This window comes from Phyllostomus hastatus, unplaced genomic scaffold, assembly GCF_019186645.2.
Source record: "Phyllostomus hastatus isolate PE091 unplaced genomic scaffold, TTU_PhHast_1.1 phas_contig_283, whole genome shotgun sequence".
NCBI lineage: Eukaryota > Metazoa > Chordata > Mammalia > Chiroptera > Phyllostomidae > Phyllostomus > Phyllostomus hastatus.
Window position 1 is genome coordinate 9,452,307 of NW_025333833.1, and position 24,762 is coordinate 9,477,068.

Sequence of the window (24,762 nt, forward strand, 5' to 3'; positions counted from 1 at the left end):
AAGGGCGCCCAGGCAGCCAGTGCCCCCGGGGGGTGGTGTGAGCCGCTACACGACAGGCTGCCGCGCGTGGGGAGACAGGGTGCCCTTCCACGGGGGCACTTAGTACCCTTCCTCAGGGGCAAAACCGCAATGCACTCCAAGTGCTTTTGCATACTTTATCCTCTTTCGAAAAATTAATTTTTGCCCTGACCCGTGTGGCTCCATTAGCTGGGCATCATCCCACAAGGTGAAAGTTTGCAGGTCTGATTCCTGGTCAGGGCACACGCCTCGGTTTCGGGTTCGGCTCCCGGTCAGGGCTCGTGGGAGAGGCAGCTGGTCGACGCTTCCCTCTCACATCGATGTTTCTCTCCCTCTCTCTCAGCCCCCCTTCCCCTCTCTCTAAAAATAAATAAATAAAATCTTTACAAAATTAATTTTGCTTATTTTAATAGGCAATGTGTGCATAAGTTTTTAAAAAATTCAAACAGAGAGGGAGACGTCTTTCTCCCTGCCGTCTCCCAGCCACGCAGGTCCCTCCCGGGCGGCCCGTGGGGCCGCTGGTTCCCTCGTGTCCCTTCAGACCTGTGCTGCGGAGACGCAAGGAGAGACGCACATGCCCAACGCCGTCCGGCACCGAGCCTTCTGCACTTAGGCTGCACCCCGGGGTCCCCGTCACTGATCGCTAAGTCAGTTCTGGGGGGAGAGCAAAGCAGGGGGCTTGCACTGCAATAATTTTTTAAGTATGATTTGACCGTAGGGTCATGAGGAAACAGACCAGTGGGTCGTGAGGAAAGGTTCCCAGGGACAGCCATGAAAACACGACTGTCCGATCTGAAGAGGGTGGTGTCGTGGACGGATGGGACAGCCGCGGGTGAGGGGGACGCGGGCTCACGCTGCGGAGAAAGACAGCCGGGCCTCCGCCTTGTGCTGGAGATGGGCTCCAGGGGGATGAAACACCTACGTGTGAAGGATGACAAAATGACACAGCTAACGACAGAAAATATGGGGGAAAATATGGGTCATCGTGACATGACCGTGGGAGAGCACTTCCTGAACTAGACCCCGAGTTCCCGTCTGTCGGGGGAGACCTTGGCAGTGGGGCTGGGCAAAGATAGTCGCAGTGTCTAAAAAACGGCCCTTGTCGCCCTCCGGTGTAGAGCCCATGACAGCCCTTGTCACCCTCCGGTGTAGAGCCCATGACAGCCCCGGGGGGTTTAGCCCGGCAGGAGCTTGTCCTCCCCGGGATCGGGGGAGGGACAGGGCTATCAGGTGAACGGCCCAGCAGCCAGGCCCCCCCCGCCCCGCCCCCAGCCAAGGGTGCAGCATCCAGCCCCCGGGGGGCGGCTCTGAGACCAGCTTCGCTCACGCCGCCCGCCCTCCACCAGCCAGACCCTGCGCACCAGCCTGGCCGGCGGTGTGTGTGGTACAGCGGGCCAGTTCCCTGGGGGCCGGTTTGGGAGCGACAAGTGTGAAATGCGGCCTTCACGGTGGATTAGCAGCCAGAGGAAGCCGCCCCTCTGGGCGCTGGGCGAGAGCGGGGCACGCTCCCTTTCTCCCCGGGAGAATTCCTTTCCCTGTTGTCGCTGTGGCCTGAGCAACGGTGGCTGTCCCCCCTGTCCTGCTTCTGTGACCGAGGAGACCGAATCGACGTCTGTGTGTTTTTTGGGGGGCTGGCGTGGGGGGAACTCGCTGCAGCAGGCCGCAGTCATGGATTACAGACTGGAACACAGAGTCTCCTATGGGAGGGCTGGTCCTCACACTTTGTCCCCGCACCAGAGGAAAGTTTTTGGGGGTCGGGGGCTTCTCCTGGGGGGCAGTAACATTCAGAGCAAACGGCAGTGTGTGCCCTGCCCTCAAGGAGTGTGGAGTCTACAGAGGGAGACCCGCCTACAAAGAGTCCCATCACGACTCAGCCTGTAGACAGATGCCCCCGGAATGGCTGGGGGGCAGTTACCTCCCCTTCAGGCAGGGAAGGTGGGGGTCATGCAGGGAGAGCGGGGGTTCACCAGGACATTGGGGTGAGGGATGGGGGTGGGGGGAGGGGAGAGGTGGGGGCAGCACTAAGACTGAGTGGGAGGCCGTGGCCTGAACAGGGCACAGAGGGAACAGCTTGGAGGCCCAGCCTCGACCCTGCGGGCGGGAGAGGCTGGGGGCATCTCAGCGAGACAGGGCACAGCCTCGGGTAACTTGTGGCAAGACATCCCTGGTAGGAGGGGGCCAGGGTCGAGGGGCAGGCGCCCTGGCCAGTGTGACCTGTAAGCAGGACCCGTGGGGCCCTGGGTCTCAGGCTCTCCCTGTCCATGGGCCTTCGCGTGCACCCTTCCCCCACCCACAATCCTTCCCCACCCCACTCCCGCCTGGGCTGAATGTCACCTCCTCTCAGGAGCCCCCCACTGCTGGCAGGCTCCTCCTCCCCTTGGGGGCCACGCAAGCCCCACCCTTTCCCTCTGCTGTCGCTGCCATCACCTTGCTGATTGTGGGGTGCATGCTGGCCGCGTAGCCTCCCCCACCAACTGTGGACTCTGGGAAGGCAAGGGCTGCATCCTGTCTGTCCCTGTATCTCTCTGTCTGTCACCCCGGCTGCTCGACTAGTGGCTGCCGAGTGAATGCGTGGCCCTGTGTCACCAGGAAGTACAATACTTTCTGAATGTGCTAGGACTCAGCTCCTCCGCCCTAGGCGGGTTCGACTCTGTCTGCCCGGCGTGCACTCAGCCTCCCGGGGAGAGGAGACAGATCTGGTCCTCAGAAGCACCCTGAGATTTGAGCATCGGTAGACTGTTGTGGCGAGCGGCTGTGTTCACCTGCGGGCCAGGTGCCCGCCGTGCGGGGGTGCGCAGACACAGATCTGCGGGAACGGGCTGGGCTAGAAGTCCTCCCAGAAGCCTCCAGGTGCAGGATCCGGTCCTGCGATGCCAGAGGTGCCGGGGCGGGATGGGGAGGGCCAGCCAGCACCCTGCAGGCTCAGGGGCAGGACCCCCAGCCTCAGTCCAGCCACAGCGGCCAAGCAGGAGGCTGCCGTGGCTCTTCCTGAGCCTCGCTGTCCCGGCCGTCATCCCACGCTTTCCCTTTCTGCGGTGGCTCTCATCACAGGGACCACGTGGCTTGTGTAATAAAGTCTGCGGGATGCCCCGAGAGAGCAGGAAGTACATAAAAAGCCAGGGACCATTAGGAGTGACGGGGAAGCGGGCCCTGACAGCCATAACCACGAGTTTCCAGCCAGTGACCTCAGCAATAACTGGTCCGGCAGCCTAACCGGTCCTGACAGGCCACTGACCCACTGCCAGCCACTCCACTGCCGCAGGCGGGGTGCGCCGGGCTCCTCCCCATTCCTGGGCGGCAGCCGGGATTTAGTCATCACCCACTCAGCCCTTCCTCCATTCACGGGACAGGTACGTGCTGGACGCCACCCTCTGCGGGGCCTTGTCCTTGGAGCTGGGAGTGGAGTGGCGAACGGGGCAGCTTCCTCACTGTCAGGGGAGAGGTGCGCCAGGAAAGGGGCCGCGGCCTCAGGGCAACACTCGTCACCGTCCAGGAAGCGCCTCCTAGGGCCAGGCCCTGAGCTCGAGTTCACGTGTGACCCCGGGAGGCAGGGGTGCCCCCCGTTTGCCGGGGTCTCCCGCACTGGGGCCTCTTGTAAACAAAATGTCTTGGGCGAGGGAAGCTGATGAGCATCGACCCTCCTCGAGTGATCGAGGGCCTTCTCAGTCGCCCACGAGGTCCCCGTGACGGGGTGGCTGGAGCGAGGCGGACGTGCCCAAGTCTGTCAAGAGCAGGCATGTGTGCTGTCGGGGATGTTCTTGTCCTGAAGACGGCTGGGCCCCCGAGGAGGAGGGACCTGTCCCTTGGGAGCTGAGGGGTCGGTGGGGGCAGGGTATTCTCAGGGAGCAGGGGCCCTGTCCACGCTATCTGGTGTCTGGGGCCAGGGAGCCCAGACCCTGGCAGACTTGAGGAGGCCCCAGTGTGTGGGGGGGACGGGGGCAGGCCACCTGCGACACGAGCCCGCTCCCAGCACTTGCCAACTACCTGCAGATGCTGCCCCAAGGCCTGACAGTTGGGCCCAGGCCGGGGGCTGGGCGGCACCCTGGAGCCCACCTCCGTCGCAGTAGCCCTGCGGAGGAGGAGACCCTGGGCTTCTCCCTCCAGCCACAACAGACAACACGACTAACTGGCACACAGCCCGGGGACGGGAACCTCCTTGTCCCCAGCATGCCACGCACTTTCCCCTCTCCCTCCCTCAGCATCTTCACCCGGTCTGCTGCCCTGCCCCACAGAACACAAATCCCTCGCTCCTTGGGCTAAGGCCACCGTGCCAGCCAGGAAATCCTCTGTTTAGCCCTTGGTTCCGAGGTTCAGCTCACTCGGGGCTGACCTCAGTGTGGCCAGGGCGCTGGGTGGGCCCGAGAAGAGCCCGTGAGGGAGGAAGTCCCACCCGCTCTACGACACTCATGTCGCGGGTCAGTGACATGCTTCGCACCCCATTCCGTGTTCCCGGAACTCGTGTTCTGTCGCCTGTACTTGGGTTTATCTCCTTGTTCTGGAAACTGGGTCCTGATCTCTTTAGGATATAGTTTAGGTGCTTAAAAAGTTGTGTTAAGCCTGGCTGGCGTAGCTCAGTGGATTGAGCGCAGGCTGGGAACCAAAGTGTCACAGGTTCGATTCCCAGCCAGGGTACATTCCTGGGTTGCAGGCCATAACCCCCAGTAACCGCACATTGATGTTTCTCTCTCTCTCTCTTTCTCTCTCTCCCCCTCCCTCCCTTCTCTCTCTAAAAATAAATAAATAAAATCTTTTTAAAAATAAATAAATAAATTAAAAAAAGATCATCTTTTCTAAAAAAAAAAAGTTGCCTTAAGCAAATGAAGTGATTTTATAGCTGGAAACGGAAGGCAACCGAACGAACTCTGGTTACCGTGATGGAGAGGAGGGGCCATCTCTGGATGGAGCAGGTGGCCCGCAGGGCCCAGAGGAGAGTCCAGCGGTTGAGGCTGGAATGGCCTGTGTGTCCGGGGTCTTGGGGTGCCGGTGCTGCTGGGACACAGGGCACTGGTGGGTGGGCCTCACTCCAGAGGGCTTCACACCTACACCCTCCAGCCAAAGCCCGGATACAGCCAGCGTGACTGTGCGAACCGACAGCCAATGGCTATTCATGCCTCACCCCCGGCTCCCCCGCCTGCCCAGCGCAGGGAACTCTTACTGTGAGCGTTCAGCAGCACGAGAGCCCCATAAGGCGCCTGTTATTGCCATTGTGCCCAGTTTATACATGAATCTGTTACCACTTACCATTACATTATATCAGTTTATCGTGACCTTTGACGTTCTCCAAATGTCAGCCACTCGTATTTTTCTGTGCCTCCTTCCTGGTGCCAAAGGGTGCGACTCAGACCCTGCCCCTTGCCCATCTCCCCGCTCTTACTTCTGCTTTTTCACTCACCGGGTCGCCTTCACCCTCGTCCACCTACCCAGAGCCTTCTTGCCTTCCAGCCAGCTGACCACCCTGTGACCGCCGGTCTCTCCCGTATCTGACCTCTGACCCCCTCACCCTGCCCCAGAGTTAAGCACGGTAAATTCCTGTCTCTGTGAACGGTGGGGCCCTCATGCCCTCTTGGTCACTTTTAAAGAGTCTGGAGGCTGTGAGTGGCCAAATAAGGGTCCCCCCAGGGCACGCTGGGGGCCCAGGAGAGGGGAGCAGGGGCCCCCAGAGGCCACGAGCCGGGCTCCCCCCGCTGAGGGACACAGCTCGCCAGGCTCAGGGTGGAGGTGCTGGGCTGAGCTAATCACCTAAATGGACGCAGGCTGTTGAGAGACAGGCTCTATTCCCTAATAGAATTTGCCCTCAAGTGCAATTTAATTTTCTCCGAGGCGGTCTCCAGCCCCTCTGTTCCCCTCCCCCAGGCAGACCCTCATTTCCCCAGCTTCCAAGGGGGAGCAGAGCACCTTCTCTCAGAGCAAAGAGGAGAGGGGCCTCCTCTGGGCTGCATCCCGTCCTCGTCCTTCAGGGCAGCCCCGGCCACCGGTCACGGCCCCGCCCCGGCTCCCACCCCAGACGGGACGGGCGGGCTCTGACTTCCCCGTGAAGCCGCCTGCACTCAGGCAGAAGGGCCGTCTCGGCCCCCACCTCCTCGCCAAGAAGGCGGACCCTTCCCCTGACCTCTGGTAAGTTCACTCGCTTCGAGGATTCTCTTTGTCCTGCTCAGTGTCCGAGGCGTGTGGGGAACAGTCCGGAGGAGCGGGAGGGGGACACGGAAGTGGGAGGGTCCGGGTGCTCGTGCACATGCACTTGGGCCCGGGTGGAGGGGTGGAAATCAGCTCGGAGCCTGGTGGTTTGGGACAGAGCCCCGCGCCCAGCTCCTGAGCACCCTAGGGACCCTCCTGGCCCCCCAGAGCCTCCGCTGGAGCTGGGTTTCCCCCCACAAGTGCTGCACCCCCAGACCCCAGGCTGCTGTGCCCTGAAGCCTGACCCCGGGCCCTGGTCGTTGGGAGTGAGGGGGGATGTGAAGACCCCGCTAGGATGGTCCTTTCTCCCTCCCTGCCAATTCCCAGGCAGAAGAGGGGGGGCATCTCCAGAAACTGCTTTCCCTCTCACCTCTGAGCCCCCTTCCGGCTGTGGCTGGGGCTCAGGGAGGTCAGTGCAGGATCAGGCCTGGCCTGTGCCCATGGTCATGAGCTCCCCCCGACCCCCACCGACCCCCAGCCCGCCCCCAGCAGGAACAGGGCGAGGGCCACAGAGAGAACCCTGGGGGAGGGGAGCAGAGGAAAGGGGCGGCACCCCTGCGGTCAGCTGAGGTGGCATCGAGGAAGGCAGGAAGCCTGGGGGGCACACAGTGGTCCCTGGACTGCACACAGTCCCCTTCATCTGGCCGCCCCTGGGGAGGGAGCAGAGGATTCCTTCTTCTCGGCCACCATGGAAGCCTTGAAAAGAGCAGAGGGCGGGGCCGAGCCTGAGGGAGAATGGATGGGTGGCAGGTCAGGGTCAACTGCGAGGGGAGAGGGTCATTCCTCAGGCACAGCCACCTGCTCTGCGTCTGGCGCTGTCTCGTGCAGCTGAGGTCTCTTCATCAGCGTGGGGGTGCGGCCCGCACAGGGCCACGTGTGGGAGCACCCTCCCCTCACTCACTCAGCAAGTGCTTATTGGTCCCTTACTTGGTGCCAGAAGCTGTGCTGGATGCTGGGAAGGAAAGGGACCGCCGTCCGTGTCTGTGTGTGTGCGTGCACCCGCACACTGCGTGTGAGCCAGCACACCCCAGAGCGGCACTGTCCCGCAGAAGTGTCACCCCAGCCCCTCCCGTCATGTAAAGTTTTCTGGTAGCCATGCTAACAGAAGAAAGGCGTGAAGTTAATAATGGATTTTATTTAACCCAGTATATCCAAAATATCATCCTTCCAACCTGTGATCGAAGTTTTAAAAATCTTAACGAGATATTTCACATCCTTTCCTTTGTGCCAAGTCTTCAAAACCTGACACGTGATGTATGTCTCTGGCGCGTCTCATTTCTGATCGGCCCCAGGCCGGTGCCCAGTGGCCACCGGTGCCTGGCGGCTGCTGTGTTGGACCGCCAAGGCTGCGGGCATCCGCACGGGCAGTGTGGCCCCCGGGCCAGCGGCATCGCTCTCTCCTGGAGACTTGTTAGCGAGGCAGACACGAGACAGACCTGCCCCAGGTCGGGTCCGAGTCTGTGTTCCCGCCCACGCCCAGGGGCACGGGCAGGGGGTCGGCGCCGCGCCCTGGGCGGGGCCAGGGGCCGCAGGAACAGTCGCAGGTGTTTGCCCGAGGACCCCTCCACAGCGGACCGCACTCGGCCCCTTCTCAGGAGGACAGTCTGAGTGTCATCCCCAGTGGATGGGGGGACAGAGGCCGGAGAGTCCCTTCCTGGACCATCCGAAGTGGCCGTGGCCGCAATGTCCCGGGCCCTTCTCCGTGGGCCGGCGTCTTCAAGCAGAAACTTGGGTGACCAGGGACGAGCCCCTCATGGGGAGCCAGGGCTGTGAAGAGATGTGGAAGGGGCTGCGTTCCCCGTCCTTACCCGCCGAAGAGAGGTGACGTGGAGGGGCCTCCCTGCGCCGGGCCCTGAGCTCAGGGCTGCAGGCCTCCTGTGACCACACTCTCGGGCCGGCGCCCTCCTCTCCCCGCTCCACGAATCTGCCCACGGAGGCTCACACGGGGTCACACGCGAGCCGGACCCCGGAGCCCATCCGGTCCCAGAGTCAGGAGGGTGACCCCTGCCTCACTTTCCGCCACAGGAACCTCCTGGGTGGGGCCTTCCTCCTGTCACCTCTGTCCCCATCTGGCAGGTCCACACCTTTTGGTTGGAAGTCAGTTCCTGCGAGGAAGCTGCTGAGTTAAGCTCCTTCAGTGAAAGAGTCTTTTGCCAAAGGATGGTGGGTTGTTTAATAGGTTAGCCCTGACACCTGCCTCTGGGTTTTTGTTGTTTTTTTTTAGATTTTATTTATTTATTTTTAGAGAGAGGGGAAGGGAAGGAGAAAGAGAGGGAGAGAAACATCAATGTGTGGTTGCCTCTCACACGCCTCCTAATGGGGACCTGATCCACAGCCCAGGTATGTGCCCTGACAGGGAATCGAACCTGCAACCTTTTGATTTGCAGGCCCGCTCTCAATCCACTGAGCTACACCAACCAGGCCCTGCCTCTGTTTTTACATGGAGCCAGGCTGGACTTCCTGCCCCCTCCTCCTCTGCGCCTGTAGCCTCCTCGCTGGGGCCTCGGGGACCAAGGTCCACCTTCCTGCCTTGTTTCCTCATCAGCAATGTGGTCGTCAAACCACGTGCTCTTCCTCCCGAGGGAGGCGGCGGCGCGGGGGGGGCGAAGCCAAGGTTCTCCAACGCCCTCAGCGAAGTGCAGCACGCCAGGAAAAGGCTGGTTCCCAAGTCCACTCTTGGACAGGGAGGCCTCGGCACCCTGGACACAGCAGGGGGAAGAGAGGGAAGGGAGAAGGGGCCGCAGCTGGGCGGCCTCTGGAGTCCAAGTTCTTTTGTTAAATAAACTTGCATATAGTCAGTCGACTTTAAAAACAAAAACAAAGAGCATAACTGCAGGTTGCATGGGCAGAGCTGAGTGTGAAGAGAGGCGGGAACTGAGTACCTTGGTGTGAGGTGGAGGCTGTCTGGGGAAGTGGGCGGACGGAGCCAAGTCCTCCCAGGAGCGCTGCCGGTGACACCTACTAACACGCGCCAGAGACACCTGAGCGTCTTCTGCGGGTTGAGTGCTGCGCTCTGGGGTTTAGACACATCGTCTCCAGCGCAACAAGCGTCCTGTAACGGAGGGAGCCTTATCCCCATTTTACAGATGAGAAAAACGACGTTGGTAAGATTGAGGAGCTCACCCTAGGGGTTGGGGTTTGAGGCCTGGGAGGCTGGCTCAATGCCAGAGGTTCTTTTCAGGGAAACCCCCTCCCAGCTGGCCCCCAGGGATCATGGGCTTCTCTCTTTCCCAATGAACGTTTTTAGGAGCAAGGAGCTCCCAAGTTCTAGTCTTTACTTGAAAACATCCAAGAGAGACTCTTGTCCCTGGTTTCTTCATAAAAACAAAACAAGAAAAAAGAAAATAGACAAATTATTACAGAGGGGGGATGATAACGATGCAGCCAACATTTCCAGGGAAAGGCTCTCTAGGTGCTTCTGGTGACTGTCTCTGGGGAGAGGACATGCTACTTTTCTGCCGTTTAGCCAGTGAGAAGGCAAAGAACCCACCAAAGCTTACCCCGTCTGGGATGTATCCAAGCGGAGGTCTGAATGCAAGTGTTCTGAGCCCAGGACTTGAATGTTCGGTGACTCGGTGACCCGTTCTCCGACTCCCATCAGTGTGGGGAAGGCGGATGCACCTGGGGATCTTCGCTGACACTAGTTCAAGGGCATGCTGGGAACCCTGGAGCGAAGGGAGCTGTGGACGGTCTGTCCTTGGCGCTCCAGGCCCTTGTCTTCAAGGGTCTGGCAAGGAGCTGATGTACAATAGGTGGTCAGTAAATGTATGAGTTAAGGAATGACCTAAGATATTCTAGACTTTGAAGGGGAAACACAGAGAATGAACCCTGAGGTTAGAATGAGACCAAATTCCCCAATTCATTCTCCAGCTCCCCATGCACACAGGCCATGGTTGTGGCGGCCAGACAGATGGACCTCAGAGGCCTTGGCCTTGCTGGGCAGTGTGCTCTGCATGGGTCCGCCACCTGGCCGCGCCCAGGAACCTTCAAACAAGACTTGTGTGATGATGCTGGCGGTGCCGGCAGAGACGGAGCCCGACTACCTGTGACCACACCCTGGTCCCACTGCTTGCTACTTTGCTTGCTACCACTCCGTGCCTCAGTTTCCTCATCTGTGAAAGGGGGGCAGTAACAGTACCTGCCTGGAAGGCTTGGTGAGGATTGAGTGAGTTCCTACCCCGGGAGCCCTGAGAGCAGGGCTGGCCACAGGCGCCAGCTCTGGCCATGCTCCCTCTTCTCCCTCCGAGGGTCCCAGCGCCCTCCTCTGATTCCGTTCCTCAGCCACTTCCTGACTCAGACTCTTATCTTGAGAGTTAGATGCCCGCATGCAGGGCCGTCTCTTCTCCACGTCCCCTCAGTCCCCGTGTCAAGGACACAGGGCAGGCTGAAGAGGAGCAGCCACTGCCTTCTGATCGGCATCGTGGGGGTGGGGGGAGACCCCTGCAAGGTTCTGGGAAGAGAAGGAGACAAATGACAAAGTGGTGGGCCCACGGAAGGGACCTGTGACAAATGACTGGAAGGACTGGGTGGACAGATGGAGAGGAGCAAAGGCCCCTGTCCTTTTATTGGAGAACTCCTTGTGGCTCCCTGAACAAGACAGTGGCTCCCCAGGGGCTGGGCTGAGGGTTGGTCTCCCTGGCTCTCTCTGCGGGGATGAGTAATATGGACCGGGGCAGAGGGTCTATATCAATCTAGCCCGCCAGAAAAATGAATGAAAATTGAATTCCCCAAGGAGAATCGGGGAGCTGTTATCCAGACAGAGATAAATCAAAGGATGCCACCGAGACAGGGAGAGCAGGTTTGCAACAGCAGGAGAATAATTAAGGAAACAGTTTCAAAATGCAAATGATAAAAGAGGGTCTGAGAGGAAGGAGGACCAGGAGGAGATGAAGGGAGATAGTGTGATGGGGAGCAGGGGCGGCGGGTTCGCTCCCTGGTGGGCGGAGACAGGCTGGGTCTCCGGACTGCGGGCATCGGAGGGTGACCTTGCCCACTCCGTGAGGCTCCTGCAGTGGAAGGGATCGAAGGCCCCCATGCCTGCTGTGTGCAGTGGCAAGGGCGCCAGACTGGGAGTCCAAGGCTGGGTTTAATTTCTAGTTGGCTCTGCCACTCATTAACAGGGTGACCTTAGGCAAACCATTTAACCTTTCCATGTCCTGATAATCACACCGAGCCCAGGCGTGATTGTGAAAATCCGATGAGCGGAGATATGGGGCGGGGGGAACTTTGAAAAATGTGAATTGGGAGACAAACACAAGCGATCACCATTTTTCTAAACTGAGTTTCTGGGGGGTTCTTCCCTCAGAACTGGATCCACTGACATGTTGGGTTTGGGCCCCAGAAACGTCTGGGAGGTCCTGGATCCTCTCACCGTCTTACTGACCGACTGTCCTGACGGAACTGAGACCTGGGGGCCATCCTCTCGTGCCCACCCTCCCGCCAAGCCACAGCCAGCAGGCACAGGTCTGAGGCCAGCGCTGAGCCCCGGGTGGCCTTCTGTGAGAGAAGCCCGGGTCAGAGGTTTCAGTCCAAACAAATCCTCCCAGGCTCTCCCTGAGGGAGCCAGTCCTTCCCCCTTCTCTGGGGGCGGAGACTAGCTTCGCCCGTTAGCCTGAGTTCTACCGCCCACCCAGGGGTATGAACAATACCGCCTCCTGAACTGTCGTGAGGGACAGACAGACGCACGCAGGTGGGAGCACCTGCCTGGGGGCCTGGCACTGTTTTCACCTTTCAGTGACTGTTGGTTGCTCTTTCCGCCAAGCAGGCTTTTATACTGTTATTATTACCACTCTCAGCTGCAGTAGGCACTAAAAATCTATTTAAGGAAGGTTTTTATTGGGGTTTCGTCGTCCAAGAGCAAAGCAGAGGCTCTGAGAGGGACGTGCGATGTCTTGGCAGAGGCAGGTGTTTGGAAGACCGTGGGAAGGGGACCCAGCTCATGCCAGCGGGCAGATGCAGCTAGAAGGTGACAAGGGCCTCTATCAGCTGAGCTGCTGACCACAAGAGCCAGGAACGAGGGACAAGTGGACCTCCCAGGGCTCTTCTGCCACTGGGTAGAAGTGACAATGACCTCCCCTGTGTCAGTGCTGGGCACAGGAGAGTCCCCACCACAGTAATACTGCCCCTCACCCAGTGACAGGCTAGTGACAGGCCATAAATAAGAAGAAGGTGGGACCTGGGCAGGGTCCTACCAGGGGAGCAGGAGCTGCAGAGAACCTTTAAAAAATCTAATTCTAAATTATAAAAGTAATTACCACAAGGTTCTGCATTTCACTGCATATAAATATTTTATCTTTTAATAATACTACTGAAAAAATATAACCACTTTACAGAAAATCTGGAGAAGAGAAAAAAGAAAAAAAATTCCACAATACATCTCCCTGTAGTAGTATATTACTGTTTACACTCACACACTTTGAATGGCATTGTGGTATCTCTCCTTTCTGTCTCCCCCCCCAATGTGTTTGAACAGCTTTTTCTGTTTTATAAAATACTGTGCTTATTGAGAAAACTGAAAAAGAAAGCAAAAAGAAGAAAATAAAAATATCCACTGCACAGATAACCATTTTTTACATTTTAGCATATTTTTCCATTTGTTTCTCTCTTAAAAATTATCTTAAAATTCATACTGCTTCATATTATCTTTCCCCCCTTCCTTATAAACCTCAAACACTTTTCTACATGACTGAATAACCTAGTTGTATTTTCTAATGACAACACACCATCCCATCCCATTTACTCTAGTTTACTTAATAATCCCCTTGTTGTTGGATATGCAGGTTATTCCCTTTTAAAAATGTATATATGAGCATCCTTGAAACTGTGCCCTTATATTCCTGATCATTTTCTGTGGATAAATTTCTCTATGGGTCGGGCCAAATTTTTAGGCTACAAACATATCGCCAAAATGCCTCCAGTTGTTCATTCCCACCAGGAAACTGTTTTCTGATTTCCCAACACCCTCGCCAACAATGTGTATTATCACTGCTAACATCTTTCCATGCTTCTAATCACACAATATTGCATCCTGTTTTTTACTAAAAATTAGTCTTCATTCCCGTGTTGCTAAATTTCATAATTAGTTTCAATAATTGTAGAACATATTAGCAAGCACATTTAATATACTTCATAAACATCTTTTATTTGGTTGAGCACATAGGTTATTTTTCTCCGAAATGTCATGATGTAAACACATCTTTATGTGTGAACCAACTGTTTTCCATTTTTGTTATTCCGTGTACTAGACACTCAAAAGTGGAATTACATGAGCTAATGGTAGGAAAATTTTATGGATTTGGTCCATACTGCCAAAACTGCTTTTCAAACGGATTGAAGAGTTTATATGCACACCAGCAATATTTGTGAGTTCCACTTTCAAAGCGACTTTGCCAGTACTGAATTCTACGATCCCCGCCCCCCATGGCCATTTAACAGACAAAAAGAGGTGAGTGCCGTGTTGTTTTGTTTTGCTACCCTTTAACTGCTAACAGAGGTTGGCATTTCCTCGTGTTTGTTGACTAGTTAGTTATACTTTCAAAGAGAACATTTGGGTAAACACGGACCATGTCACGGGGTTCTTCGTCTTTTTCTTGGGGACTGGAGTCACCTGGCTGGGACACAGGGGAGAAACTGTGCCAGGCCAGCGCCAGTGACACCGAAGTCACTGCGACATCTTTGGAGGCAAGTTCTAAGCGCAGCCGGTCACGCTGTCTCCCCGCACCCCCATGCTTGTCCCTCCCAAGTCCTGGTGTCCCCTGTTCGGGGACCACACCGCGGGGGGGGGGGGTCAGGGGACGTGCTGGAAGGCTGGGGAGGGTACACAGTCCTCGCTCCCCACTCTAGCTGGACCCCGCTAGGCTGGGAGGGCACGTCTGCCTGCACCTCTGGAACGAAACTCAGAAGGGGGTGTCGAGAGGGCTGGTCCGCAGAGCCGCTAGGTCCGGCGGCGGCGGAGTCGGGTTTCCCGAGCGCGCCGTCAGCCGGCTGGGGGCATCTGATCGAGCGTTGGAGAACCTCCACGGAGACCTGCTCCAGCAGTGGGCTTTCCGTTTTATTTCCTCCAGGACCTTGCGCTGAGGATGTAAGCGTTTATGTGTGTCTTGTAATTACAATAAGCAACACACGCCCGTGTGTCCGTGTGCACGCTGCCGCCCTGCACGCGCGAAGTCGAGAATTGTTCAAAGCGCCCGCGGTCGCAGCGGGCGACGCAGAGCGGTCTCCGGGGCTCCGGGGACCGAGGGCAGGACGCAGCTAAGCCGACGAGGGCAGAGCGGCCTGGGAGGCCCTGCCGTCGCCTGAAAACGCGGAGCTCGGACGGGGCGGAGAAAGAGGGGAGAGCGGACTGCAGGCCAACGCGTAAGGGGGCGCGCACCGTGGGCCCGCGCCCCGCCGCCTCCGCGCGCGGTCCCTGGCCGCCTTCCTCGGCCCGCCGCCGCCCGCCGCGTGACTCGCACGTTCCGGCCGGAGGGCCGGCTGTCCCTGGCCCATCCTCAGCCAGACGCGGCGGAGAGAGAGCAAGGGCTGGGGAGCGACGGCCGGAAAGGAGTTGGCCGGAAAGGAGGAGGAAGAGGAGGAGGAGGAGGAGAAGGATGGAGTCATCTGATCAAGGAGCGCGCTTGGTCCGGCGGAGAGAAGCCCGGGGCCGAGAGCGCGCGAGGCGAAGACCGCGCGGTGCAGCCCTGGCCGCCGGAGGGTCTGCCCCGCCCTTCCCCGGCTCCTGGTCCCAATGGAGGGGCGGGGAGCACGCGAGCCGCGGCCGGAGCCTGAACCCCCGGAGGACCCGCGGAAACCTGCCAGCCCTCGGCGCCGGACCACCTGCTGCCGCTGTCCAGACCGCCCGCAGTATTTATACCGGGGAGCCAGCCGCCCGGCCCGGAGCCGGGGTGGGGGTGGGGGACGGCCCGCCAGGCCCCTCCCCGCTCCTGGCGGCCCTGCCCTCCTGCACCCGGGACCCCATTTGGGGCGCTAGGACCCTCGCTCCCACCGGGGTCCGCCGCTCGCCGCGGGTGGGCGGACGGACGGGCTGAAGGGCGGGCCTCCCTGCGGAAAGCGACGTCACGGCCGTCCCTGCAGTGTGAATGAATCAAAACGCCTGAGTGGCCGCGGCCTCCCCGGCGTCCGGCACGCGAAGGGTGGCGGGGGAGGGGGAGGGAGGCGGGCGGGGGAGGGAGGAGGGGAAAAAAGCCAGGGCTGCAGCAGCAGCGTCTCAACCGGTATGTGCACCAACCCGCGAGAGCGAGATCAAAGGGATTTGAAACAGGCTGAGGACTGGCGGGGGGAGGGGGCCAGCCAGCCTGTGGAATCCTCCTGGAGAGGCGGAGGGTCCGGCTTCCACCGTGACTTCGGCGGCCTGGTTGGGTTTTTTATTATTATTTTCAAATTTCCGAATCCAGCTTGAGCGAGAGAGCGAGCGATCTCCGTAGACTGCGACTCGCTGGCTCTCGCTCCGAGATGATGCAGAGCGCAGCTGTCTCCGCGGAGGGGGCTGTCAAGGGGCTCCCGGAGATGCTCGGTGTGCCGATGCAACGTAAGACACCCCCTTTCTCGCTGATTTAATTTGATAACAAGACAGCCGGCAGCCCTGGTCGGTGCGGGGCGGGCCGGACGCTGCGCGCAGCCTGGACCGAAGGGGCCGGGAGGGGTGAGGGGCCGGCGGCCGGGGCGCAGAGGCGGTCACAGGGCAGGGGCGAAGGGCCTGGCTCTTGGCTTTTGGGGCCGAAAGTGAAAGCCTCCCAAATCATCCTGAGGGCGAGCCGAGGATACCCAACCTCGCGTCGCCAGCCCATGGCTTTTCTAGGGCCGTTGGGGAGAGTGCTGTTTGGGGACACCAGCGGAACCAGCTGCAGGGCAGGCCTGACGGCTGGGGCGTTCTCCCCAGATCATCCCCTCCTCTCCCCGGGGGCTTACAGCCAAAGATTCCAGTACAGCTACAGCAACTTAACCCTAGCCGGCGGAAAGTTGGAGAGCGCGTCCCCCGCCCCCAGGGGCTGGCAGCCAGGCCACACATTCGGTTCCCGAGCGCAGAGCGCGCGCGCCTGGTGCGTCCCCGGCTGCTGCGGTCCGCGGCGCCCGCCGCCTGCGCCGCCGGGGCTGCCTGCTACTGGAGAGGAAGTCCCCTCGCCATATTCCATCTCGCCGGGGAATGCGCAGGAGGGAGAAGCGTGGGGACGAAGTTGTGAACTCAGGGATCATCAGCCTTTGTGCACGCGGGGGCAGGCTCTCGGGACGTCTCGGGCTCAGGGAGGGGGAGACCAGGGTGTGTAGGTGCTTTCCTCGCCCTCTCGCTTTCTTTCCCGCGCCCGAAATTAGCGAGGCTGCGGGATCTCCGGGCTTGTTTATCTCAGGTCTGTGTCTGGATGGGTGTGCGCGCGCCGGGATTTTCCCGGAGGAAATCTGTCTCTGCCCCCCACTCCCGAACCGGGGGTCTGCGGTGGAGAACCTATGAGGAGGCCGGAACGTGAGTCCTGCCCCACAGGCTGGCGGGCTCTTCGGGACTCCCGTGGGCTCCGTGGAGAGACGAAGGGTTCTTCCCTTCTGCTTGCCGAGCGACTGTGCTGCTGCCCGCGACCTCTTTAATAGAGCCGTAGCTGCGTCCTGCAGGTTTATTTTCAGTAAGGACCGGCTCATCCGCGGATGCTGCCTACCCATGACCTGGGGCGCACGAGCGCGCCCTCCTGCGCCTCGGGTCTCCACCGCAGGGTGTCTGTCCCCGCCAGACCTCAAAGGGCAGGCTGGGTGTGTTCCGGGGCTTCCTGGGAAGTTTCTGAGAAGGGGCTAGAAGAGTTTAGCCTCACCCAAACCTATTTAAGGTTTTTGTTTGTTTGTTTGTTTGTTTACTATATCCTACAGTTACCCTTTGTGCCCAATTCTGTCAACTGTTGACAAACAGTCCCACGTCCGCGCGGTGCCTTGGGAAGTTTGCTGACTAAGGTGTGTCTGTACAAAGCCTTGGGGATTCACGGGCTCCCTGACTGTGCCCACCGCACCCGGGCAGGAGGGAGTGGGTTTTCAGCCCCTGCACAGACACAGATCCTCGCAAAGGTGCTGCAAGTCTGTACGCTGACTGCAAGTCCTGAAGCTCTGCCCCAGTCAGGGGAGTGTGCATGCCCGCCTGCCGGCCCTACTGCTCAGCACTCTCTGTACTTGGAGCACAGCTGTGGTCCTTACACGGACTGTTGGCTAGTTAGATGGTCCTTACACGGACTGTTGGTTAGGAGGTGTGGGCCATGGGTGCTCTGATGGCCGTTCTCAGGTGGGACTCAGACACCTCTCTCAGGTGGGCTCACTTTTTGTTTCTCTCACTCAGAGACAACTTTGACTTCCACGTCAGGAACTTGATTTCCTAATATGCCTGGGGCTCGCCCTCAAAGCCACAGTTGGCCCGGGCCCCGAGTCTGGGTCGGAACCTCGGAAAACTTCTTGGGTTAGAGAAGGGGACTCCTCCCGGATGGCCCATGGAGGCAATGACCAATGGGGGTGGGGGGATGGTCTGCCCTTCCCTTTGTCTTGTCCAGGTTCTGCGTCCTGGGCTGGTGGCCTGGGAGAATTTGGGATGCAGCTTTTTTCCCCCCTTTTAGGATGTGTGTGGATTATATCCGACCCCACTGCAGCAAATCCGGCCACTGCCTATTGAGCTATTGGTGCTGGGAAGTGGGTGTAGGTGCTGTGGGGTCTGCACGGGCGCACATACATACACACAGACACACACACAGATTCTCTTTCCTGGGCCAGAGGGCCAGGGCCTCAGATGCCATGTCGGAGTGGAATGAGGGCAGTTCTTGAGCCTCAGGGAGGAAGAGCAATCGCGGGCCTGTGGGTGTTTGAACCTGGGCGGGGAGAGGGGAGGCCAGAGAAAGGCTCACCAACTGGGGCCCCTTCCACCCGCCTACTGAAGGTTCGGGTCGCCCCTCCACACGCACGTATTCTCGTCCCGCTCCTTCACCCCGAGCGGCCGCACTTGGAGCCCTCGGCGCTCAGGCTTAGGGATCCCCGCCCTCGGTGCCTCTGGTGCTCTGGAATATTCTCTTGCTTTTGGGGACGAGTGAGGTACATGCACTAGAGAGACGTTGTCCAGTGACGCAGTGTTTCTCTTTCTCTCGGCGGCTCCGGGGTGGGTCACGGTCGTCGCGGTCGCCCTTCTCCTGCCTCCCCCGCGCAGAGGTGGCGGGCGCCTCCGGGCTTTGCGCTCCGCTCCCACAGCCCCGGGGCGGCCCGATCAGGCCCGCTGCTCCCGGGACAAGCCCGGGGGTCTTCATCAGAGTGAAGGAGGGGCGGCCTGGGGCCAGAAGCTCGGGAAGAATCGGGCGGGAGGCGGCTGGGAATCATCCCGGGGCAGCATGGGGCGGAGAAGTAGCCCCAGCCCCTTAAGTCCCGGCCAGCCGGCCCGCTGGGCAGCCCCTCCCGCCTCCCGCCGGTGTTTCTTACGGAACTCGGAGCCCCGGCTCCGTGCCCTGCGCGTCGGGAAAGCTCTGTCTGCAGCAGCAGGCCGCACCCTCGGGCACGTCCAGGAAGAGCCGGGAGCCCCTTTGAAAGGCTTTAGCGTTTCTTTCCGGCCGGGCCGCGCGGACAGGTTCGGAAACGGACCTGGCCACAAGCTGCGGGCCCTGGCTACTTGGACTGCGACGCGGGATCGCGGGTTCGTCTAGTCTCGGGCACACCCCGCCTCCATCCTGTCGTCCCCTCTGCCGCCTTCGGAGCGTCCTCATCCGAGTCCTCACCGCGCCCCTCCGGGGCGACGCTGGGGGCGGTGAGCGCCTGCCGCGCCGCCTGGAAACTCCCACCTCCCGAACCCAGCAGCACCCCCCCCCCCACGCTCCCGCCCCTCGCGCCTCCGTCCTGCTGGCCCCTCTCGCAGGCCAGGACGGCCGGGAACGTGCGGGACGTGTCCGGAGGTGGGCGTTTTGTCCACCCCTTGCCCAGGTGGTCGCCCAGGCACCAAGGGGGAGGACAAGGGTCACCAGATTGCCGGCGGGAGAGCGGGTCAAGCCGGGCGGGAGGAAGAAACGACCTGCCCGGTGGGGGCTGGGGTGGTAAATGGAGAGCAGGCCCCGGGCGTCTCCCGCCCCTTTCTTATCTCCCCAAACATCTGCTGCTTGCTGCTCGTCCGAACCCCGACGCTGTGAGAAAAGGGTGTTGGATCTCGGGTCCCGTGGCATCTGCGAGAGGGACTTCTCAGGGACGCACCACTGCCCTTTCCTGTCTCCCTGGGGCTCCTGCCCGCAGCAAATCTCCCAGCACCTCCCCCCACCCCGGCGCTGTCGCCCTGCTGCGGGGTCATTTCCAAAGGGGCGGGTCGGACTCCTGTCCGGGGCTGGGGGTTCCCTCAAACTCCGAGCGGCGACGCGCTCTCCGTTCCAGTCCTGCCTTTACGGGGGCGGCGGGGGGTGGGGGGCCCCAAAACACCCTCCGATATTCTATCAGATTCCAGTACAGAAACGCAAACAGCTGTCCCCCGACCCCGCCAACCTCCTTCCCCGCGTCACAGACACATTTCCAGGTGCGAGCCAACATTTAAAGGTCAGACCGGGTGTCCCCGCCGGCGGGTTCGGGCCTAGTGGGCTACGGGTTCGGACTCTTGCGCCGCCAGGGCACCGTCCCGGCCGCGGGCCAGAGCTGCGCACCACCCGCAGGGAATTTGGAGAAACCGGGGTGACCGCGGCAGCGGGTCGCTTGGGGTGAGGGTGGCCGAGGGCGCCCGAGGGACCAGGGGCTCCCGCGACCTCCGTTCCTCTGCTAGGATCAGAGAGGGCGGGGAGGGCGGGGGTGGGGGGAGCCCTCTGGGGAGGCGGTTTAACGCTTTAACCCGGACCAGGGGCGGGCGGGTGGGGTGGGTGAGGGGCGAAGGTCCGCACCGGGCGGTCCCCAGTGTCCGGGGAAGACAGGAAGTCGGGGCTGAGAGGAGAAAGCACAACCCAGCTCGGGGTGCTGCCTTGCTCGGTCCGGGCTCGGGGAAAGCCAGAGCCTGGCGGGGCTGAGCGGGAGCGGGGTCTTCGGGTCTGGGAGCGCGGCCTGCGTGACCTCGCCGCGGCTCGGGCAGAGCTCCGCCGCCCCGCGGGCGGGTGCGGGCCTGGGTGGCCTGCGGACTGACGCCGAATCCTTCTGCAGGCGTTTGCCGCGCACCTGCGCGCGGCGTCGATCCCGAGCGCTCTCACCACCAGGGCCCCGGGGTAGCCTGGTGGGCTCGCCAGGGGACGCGGGTGCGGGCGGGGTGCCCCTCGGGGAGAGCGGGCTTTGCGGGCACCGCGTCCCTCAGTCCAGAGCGGACAAGAGATCGCGGCTGCGAAGGAGGGAAGAGAGGGAGGGACCGCAGCGGGGTCCGCCGCGCCGCATTTGGCATTCCTGCGCCTCGGCCTCTCTCCTCCACCTACCCGGCCGGTTCCTTTTCCTATCTTATTCTTTCTGGTGGCCTCGAGCGGGTGGGGAACGTCCGAGCCCGGGACGCCTGTCCTGCCGCTTTGGAACGGTGGCAGAGACTTCCTTCCGCGCCCAGTGGAAGGGCGCCCTGCGCGAGCGGAGGCCCGGCGGAAAGCTCTCCCTCTCCTTACCCGTTCTGCACCAAACATTTGGGAAGACACAAGGAAATCCCAGCGCCTGCGGCACGAGTCTTTCGGTGACTTTTTAACCCTTGGAAAGCGGCTCTCGCGTGTTGGGAACCGCTCCTCCCGCGCGGAGCCCTGAGGTGGCCAGCGGATATGGGGGAATCTGTGCGCGCTGCCCGCGTTCGAGCCCCAGCTCCCCACCCTGCTACCCGCGCTTGGCGGACCTCGAAGAGCGCAGGCAGGCTCCCTTGAGAGACGAGGTCTCGACCTGGGCAGCCGATGATGTAAATGAAGTCGGCCGGGAGAGGGAGTTGGTGACGCTGTGCAGGGGGAAGGCGGGATGGCGCGGCCGGAGGTCCCCGAGGAAGCCGCGGCTGGCCTGGGACCCTGGGACCCTGGGACCCTGGGGCAGAGGTTGGCTTCATCCAGGATGGGACTGTTATTACTATTACTACTATTATTATTATTTGTTATTATAAATAGGCTGGGCACATGTCCTTTAAAAGGGTCTGCAGGGTGAAACCAACCAGGAAGGAGAGGAAGCACTAGCGAGGCGGGCAGGGCAAACCCGGGGCGGCGGGGAATGAGAGGGAAGAGGACCAGGGCCTGCAGTGCCCGCCTCCAGACGCGCCAGCGCCAGCGCCAGCGCGGGGTTAAGGCAGGAATGCGCGCTGCGTGCTCTGGGGATTAGAGCGACGTGAGTCCTCAAGACGTCTCGGAGACCGCCCACACCACTGCAAATTCCTGCGTGAATTTTTTAAACACCGAGCCCTCCTCGAGGTGAGGTGGGGGTGACGGGAGGAAGGACACCGGCCCTTTCTTTCCATTGAGTCGACCAAACACGACCCACAGGGGCGTCTTGTGTATGGAACAGTGACCTGGTGACCCCGCTGACCAGGTGCAGACAGCCTCAAGTCCTAAATGTTTCTATTGTCCTAACTTCCCACTGGCCTCGGACGTCAGTGCCCTTCCACTCCGTGCTACAGTCAATTAGTGATTACTTAGCCCCCAGCGAGCGGACAGAGGCCCGGGAGACGCCCGGGCTGGGGAGGCGCGGGTCGCACCTGCGGGCGCCCAGGGGCGGAAAACGAGTTAGCCGGGACTAACCTTCCTTTCTGCCCCATTGTTGAGAAAGCGCCTTTCAGCTTCTTGTTTCAGTAAGGGATGGAGGGGATCTGGTGGATTTCCCTGGCCAGGAAATTAGTCTCCTCCTCCAAACTGAAGGCTTCCGTGGAGTGGGGAGGGATGGAGGGCCTGCGTCATTTCTTTCAATTAGGGAAATGTACCGGGGTTAGAGCTGAGGGACTCTGGCACGCAGAGGCTGGGGACCGCTCTGGCTGGCGGGAGGAAGGAAGGAACGGTGTTCCCCACTTTGGGAAACCCCGGGCCGGAGACCGCCTGAAGCAGCCGGTTGCTGTGTTGTGTAGACTGCCCGGTTGGGAGATGGCTGGGGAGTGGGGCTTTTGCGAAGGTTTTCTGCCTTTTCTCTGGAGTGAGGAGTGTGAACGCAAGATGTGAGCAAACAGGGTTTACTGCTTTGGGTGAAATTCCATTGTGGCTTGAAGGCCTTCCCTCCCTCCCCTTCCCCCCTCCTCTGTGAAACCTTTGCAGGGGGGAACACGGGTTGGTGCCCGAAACTACGGTAAAGGGGTTTCACTGGGGTTCGAGCACCCGGCAGGCTGCAGGGTGATGAGGTCCCTCTCTCGCCCTCTTTCTAGGAGGCCTGGGGAGGTGTGGCAGTTTCTGGGTTCAGGACAGAAAGCGCCCTGAAGCTGGGGTATTGTTTGTGATAGAAAGAAACCCAACCGAAATTTTTCCAGAGGCCCTGGCCCAAACGGCGCGCAGACCACCCACTTGGAGGCAGTGCTGTGGGGGTAGGTGGTGGATGAGCCTGGTTTAATTGGCAAAATTGAAATTGATTCACTCTTGGAAGATGGACTTGGGTTAGCTGCATTGCTGGCAGGCTGGAAAATCATCCGGGGAGACGAGTCCTGCCTCCTGTTGTTGTTTTGGTGGGCTTCTCTCTCGGCCCTCCCACCCCACTTCGCCCTGTCAGGCTGGGTCGAGCCACAGACGTTTTACTGCGGAATCTCACCCCCAAACGTCTTTAAAGTATAATTTGCTTTAATTATAATGTTAGAGGGTGAAGGGATTGGTCCTGGGAATAGCTTCACAGAGACAAAACTTGCAGCCAAATTAATGGAAAGTTTCTTCCCGTGAGGGGGAGGCTGCCAAACCTAGGGAATATTGCTACAGGACGAGATGTCAGAAAAATACATTGTGGGGACGGAGCGATGATTAGATGTGTCGGTGGAGTGGAGGCAGAGACGTGCCGAGAACGTCTCCACAGACGGTTGTGGGTCTATCTGATGTGCTTTTCTGTTTTATTTGCCATTGCTGGGAGTACTCAGTGTCCTACTGAAGACCACACATTTTGTGCCAATGTATAACCTAAAGGAAGCCCTATCCTGCCAAATCCATATGTACATTGTGCATTTTACGGACTGCAAGCCCCCTATTAAAGTGGCATCCACATGTGTCCTTGAAATTGGTAACATTGAAATTGTCCCCAGGATAATTTTGAGTGTGATCTTTCGTTGAAGAGGTGACTGTGTTGGAACTGAGCAGAGAAAGAACAAAGAAGGGTTTCCTAGGGACCCTGAAACAGTGTGTGAAACTGCTGGGAACTGTGGGGGGTGGGGGGAGGCAGGAGAGGCTGGGGCAGACAGTGTTGGGGGTGATCCCTTCCGACAAGAGAAGGGTTTGCTCACCTTTTTCCTGGCTGTTAATCATTTGTCAAGGCAAATAGAAATCACTACAAATTAGATAAGATGTGTGCAGATTGGTGTATTTTTAAAGCATGTATGTGAACATAATTGTACTAGAGAATATGATTTACCTTGAATGTAATGGCATTTTTAGAATTAGACTTTTCCCAGTGTTTCTGTGGCTGGCCCACATCTCTGTCTAATTCTGTTGTCACCATTGCAAAAGTATCACAATGTTCAATGCACCTTTTCACCTTAGGTTTTAAAGAATTAATATTGGAATTTTGTGCTTCAGCTGTGATATTTGTGAGATTATGCTTACTGGGTTATGAAGATCCCTTAAAAGGAAATTTATAAAACATTTTGTTATTTTCAAGCTGCGTTGGTTTAGAATAAGGAAAAATATAAAAAGGAATCTGTACATTGTTCAATAAAAATGAATTGTCTTCAATAGGGAGGTGGCAAATGCAGAGCCAGGAGGGGAAAAATCCAAGACACGCTGAGTCGTGGTTTGCCAGGTGAAACGGCTTCCTCCGCCCTAGGTTCGCCGGAGTGTGGGCAGCTTGGGCGGATGAGTCCGAGGGTCCCTCTGGCACAGGTACCCGGTGATTTTAGAGGGGTATTGTGACCCGGCAACCGATTTTACTGCCTGGGGGGCTGGTGGCAACTTTGAATGGGGAAGTTTTATTTTGAAGTATGTACCCAGTAGTGGAACTCTCCAGGAACGGAGCTGTAATTTAGCTACACCTCTGTTCTAATTCTTTGGTGAGGATATTCCAGAACGTAAGTACGAGTTTAGGCAGACACCATGCCTTACGTGGTTCGGTCTGTGGCCTGAGAGTCATTCCCAGACTAAACCAACAAGCCGCCACCGAGAGTACTTCCCGGCCTGCCTGGTCACAGTCACCTTCCTTCGTCAGTCCTGGGGAACCTTACTTAGGTAAGGGAGCAGGCATGTTTGCCATTGGCTGTTTTCTCTTTTTAATTTTTTTAAATGTATTGATTTTTAGAGAGAGAGAAAGGAAGTGAGGGAGAAAGGGAAACATCGATCTGTTGTCCCATTGTTGATGCGTTCATCGGTTGCTGCTCGCATGTTCCCGGGCCAGGGAATCAAACCGCCCACCTCGGTGAATCGGGCGATGCTCTAACCAACTGAGCTACCCGGCCAGGGCCTCTTTCCCTGTATAATTGGGGAAGGGGCAGAGAATTCCAAGACAAACATTTGCATAATATTTTAATTGCATGTGTGTTTCCTTAAAGCCCCA

The 24,762-nt window shown here is 59.1% G+C and overlaps 1 protein-coding gene across 1 annotated transcript in view; it reads left to right on the plus strand.

Moving 5' to 3' along the window:
• The first annotated feature begins 15,642 nt into the window (after positions 1 to 15,642).
• Positions 15,643 to 24,762, plus strand: part of LHX4 (LIM homeobox 4) — a 39,481-nt gene continuing 30,361 nt past the window's right edge. Inside the window, exon 1 of the mRNA XM_045838748.1 lies at positions 15,643 to 15,718. Coding sequence (XP_045694704.1) covers positions 15,643 to 15,718 — 76 coding nt within the window. The remainder of the gene's footprint in view (positions 15,719 to 24,762) is intronic.